Source organism: Grammomys surdaster, unplaced genomic scaffold, assembly GCF_004785775.1.
Source record: "Grammomys surdaster isolate TR1022 unplaced genomic scaffold, NIH_TR_1.0 211, whole genome shotgun sequence".
NCBI classification, from domain to species: Eukaryota; Metazoa; Chordata; class Mammalia; order Rodentia; family Muridae; genus Grammomys; species Grammomys surdaster.
The window spans coordinates 5,158,950-5,162,653 of NW_021604656.1; the positions used below are offsets into that span (position 1 = coordinate 5,158,950).

Genomic DNA, 3,704 nt, shown 5'->3' on the forward strand with positions numbered 1-3,704 from the left:
TAATGAAATACTTTTAGTTTATTAAACACAGGCTCTCCTAAGCCCTGAGCGCCTGTGGGTATTTGAAAGCTGAAGGTAACCCCAAGCTACCACAAACATAATTTCTCTCCGTGTCCTTGCATTCCTGCCGCAACCCCATGCTCCTGCCCTGAGGCAGTGTGGGAGATGAGGGATGTAAAGTAACTCCTAGCCAGACAAGGGAGGAAATGGGGAGGGGGTGCACAGAATACTGGGAGAGGCTCCCAGAATCCCTCAGGGCCTCTAAAAGTATATGAAGTTCCCATTACCCAGAGCCATGGAAGGCACTTCTCCACCTCTAGGCTGCTCAAAGCCTACTGAATCAGTTCCCTGTGAACATGGCGGCCAGCAGGCTTTACATGTGAACTGTGTGTCAGCCTTGCAGGACGAACTATGTCAAACCCTGTTTTCCTACTGCTTGCTCTCAGCAGCAGGGCTGGTAGTATCCATTGTCTGGAAGCTTCTTCTGCAACTTTGTTTCTATTGCTTCTCCCCGGCTTGGCAGCGAAGTAGCTGTCTGAGACTGAGAGGGGCCGTGGAGAGACCTCAGGAATTCACGAGTTGCCTCCCCCAAAACAGGGGAGTCTCTTAACAATGTTTTCCCATTCGTTCATCTGTCTCCTGAGCTTTGGGTCTGTAAATCAGGGGTGAAGGGCTGAGATGGAAGTAGCAGACAAAGGCCTCAAGGGAGGCGCCCCCCTCTTTGCGGACTAGCATCTGGATGCCAGAGAAGGAGATTCTGTTGACGGTGTGCAGGGGAACCTGCTCCAGGTACCTCAGTGGCAGCCCGTTGACCCACACACAACTCTTCCGGGTCAGCACCTTGAGGCAGAAGGCCAGCAGACTGCTGCCTTTCTCCAGGTAGGGCTCCAGGGACAAATGATGGCGAGACAGCTGTGGTAGCTGCAGCTGGAGGTGAGTGTCCTGCCCTCGCCCGACCAGCAGCCGGTTGACATCATGTTGCAGCTGCAGTGGGACTTGGGCAAAGGCGAGCGGGCCCTGTGTAGGGTGGTACAGGCTCACCTGCAGGACTGTGAGGGGCCTCTCCATAGATCCTGGGAAGAACATGACAAAGACACACCTCTGTAGTTTTCTGAGCCCAGACAGGCTGCCTACTTGGGGATCCCGGGGGCCACATCTTTCAGATGAGAACCATGCCTAAGTGGATACAGTCATTCTGCTCAAGCTGGGATGGGGTAGAGGATGACACTAACCTTGGAACTCCATCTCCCCACACCCCAACAAGACATACTGCCCGTCCTCTCCAAACTGTACTGTTTTATAACACAGGTGTGCCCATCCTCCCCCGCTAGGGATAAATCTTACCAGCTTACAGGGTAGAACCTGATAGTCCACAGGCCATTTGGAGACAGTCTGTCCCTGCTTTATACGTACAGAGGAGCAGACACGACAGGCTTTCTTGGATCTGGAAGATGTGCAACAAACAAAATCTTGCAGAGTCTTCTTCAAGCCAGGTGTCAATTCAGGTGCTGTGGAGACAGGCCTTCGTTCTTGGGAGCACCCCTCTTGAAGGGGAAGATATGGCACTTCCAGCTAGGCGGGTACAGAGCAAGAGAAAAGGTCTCTGAGCACCGCACGGAAGGTAAAAACAGCAAGCACCTTCTCTATGGTGCTTCCAGCACCGGGTTCAGGAGCCCAGCACCAGGTTCGGGGCTCACCTTTCCTGAACATCTGGGTAGAGGTAGCTTCTGGTGGAGACAGTGGGCAGAAGGAAAATCTGGCTCACTTAAGTCCCTCAGGAGCTCCGGGAAATGCATACAAGGTCCCACAGCTCCGCCTCTAGGAACTTGTCCGTCAGTGTCCGAGGGACACATGGGGAGGCCCCACCCAAGGTCTGCTTGGTCCCTGCCTGGCTTTAAAGAGCAGGCTCTGCTACATCTACATACCCCACACCACCTAAGATTTGTTGTCACTTTTGGCAAGAGTGACAACCAGAGGCCAAGTGGGGTTCAATAGTAATTATATTCTTTCTCTAGCGCCTGGCTTTGGTCTGCGATATGTATTTGATTTCTGCTAAGAAGGCATGCTCTCTCCTAAACTCGACATGAAAACATTGCTCACCCTTCAGAGTCCAGTTCTAACGCTTTCTTCCCTGGGGAAAATGATCTTACCTCTGTCCTCTGACGTCAATCACAAGGGCACCTGCCCAACCCTACCCTTTCATATTTACAACTGCTCCCCCTCTCCCCACTGCTCCCAGAGTTCTGCAGGCTCTTGTCTTCCTCAAGCTCCTCTCCTGTCTCCCTAAGGTCTCCCAGAGGTAGGGTATGACCCACCCTGCAGTCCCTATAGTTCTGGGCCACAGCAAGTGGCACACTTACTAGGAAACTAGGTACGGAGACATCCACATACAATGGTCATCGCTCAGCCAACTGTAAACGGGAGCCTAGATCTTAAACCGGGGCAGGGAGCCTGGGCTAGGTCATCACACTTCTGCCCTGTTGCTTTTTGAAGGTTGTGTATCAATAGAGATCTAGTTGACAGTGGGACCTTGCTCCCCACTCCCCCAAGGACAGCCTTTCCCCCAGGCAGACAGATACACCTCAGGCTCCGGCCTTCTGACCCCGAAGAACACTTCTTCCTGAGGCAGGGTTGAGCCCAGGATTGAGGGCTGGGCACCAGTGCCCTCGGACAGGGTGAGGTCACAGTTCATCCTTTAGAAGTCAGTGTCCTGGCCCAAGGATATTGAAAGTAAACATGGCCCAGTGGGATCTCTCTCTGAGGTACCAAGCAGTCACATCTGATGGGAGCCAGCTCTCTGCCAGGCGGCACTCCTGCAGAGGCAGACTTGTTTGTCTTGGATCCCAGTTGATGGGGGAGAACAGAAACCCAAACCTCTTAATAGCTACCATGGGTGACAAGTGAAAAGATGCTGCCTCTGGCCAGGGGTCCTCCCCTAACCTCACCAGCCTCCCTGGGGTTCCCGGTCCCCATGACCTTCACCTACCTTATTGCCGGGGTAAACCTGGTACTAACCCTGCAGCTGTGTGCTCAGGAAGGCCCTGGGCTGGGGCAAGGCCTGGACGGGCTCTTCCGTAGTTCAGGAATACACTGTGTCAGAGAAGACGTCAGCTCTGCCGCTCTTCCTTTTTCCTATAGGAAAGCAACCAAAGTGTTATTTTCTCTTGCAGAAGTAGAACCCGCTGCCTAAGTTGTGAAACTGGTGCCTCTCTAGGAGGGGCCTCTTGATGGTAGGGTTTCCTGGGTCTCGGTGCTCTCAGCCCCAGAGACCACAGACAGTCTTCTTCCCTCTGAGGGCAGAGGGCTGCTGTCAGGGAGCTCCTAGGTTATGAGGTTCCTTCCAACTGTCCAGGGTTGGTCAAGGAAGCCATACATAATGGAGGCTCTCTAGGGTATCTCAGAAGAGAGTGAGACACAGGAGAAGGGACAGCATGGACACTCATGGGAAGGACAGGAGAGGGTGGACTCTCACGGGAAGGTGAGAGAGAGCGTGGGCACACATGGGAAGGGACAGGAGAGCATGGCCACTCATGAGAATAGACCTCATGTGATGCATACAGAAGGCCATCTGCTGACTTTGTCCCATTTTTCTCCTTAAAATGACATAGAAGATACTGTACTTCCTAATTAACCTGCTTGGCATAAGACAGAGATTCTACAAGATCTCCAGAGCACAAACTTTCCTATCTTCTTTTTTTTTCTGA

The 3,704-nt window shown here is 52.8% G+C and overlaps 1 protein-coding gene across 2 annotated transcripts; it reads right to left on the reverse strand.

Moving 5' to 3' along the window:
* Positions 1-3,148, reverse strand: Tifab (TIFA inhibitor). Of its 2 annotated transcripts, XM_028772110.1 has the most exons (4): positions 2,361-2,965; positions 1,698-1,727; positions 1,345-1,572; positions 1-1,073 (listed from the first exon to the last, which is right to left on the reverse strand). In XM_028772110.1, the coding sequence occupies exon 4, from the start codon at positions 1,066-1,068 to the stop codon at positions 607-609; it is 462 nt and encodes a 153-aa protein (XP_028627943.1). In that variant the 5' UTR covers positions 1,069-1,073; positions 1,345-1,572; positions 1,698-1,727; positions 2,361-2,965; the 3' UTR covers positions 1-606. The 2 variants fall into 2 exon arrangements, with proteins under 2 accessions (XP_028627943.1, XP_028627942.1); XM_028772109.1 differs by lacking the exons at positions 1,698-1,727; positions 2,361-2,965 and adding an exon at positions 2,987-3,148.
* Between the last annotated feature and the right edge of the window lie 556 nt (positions 3,149-3,704).

Excerpts from the sequence above, each read along its gene's own strand:
- Tifab (XM_028772109.1), bottom strand. The coding sequence starts at position 1,068 with ATGGAGAGGCCCCTCACAGTCCTGCAGGTGAGCCTGTACCACCCTACA.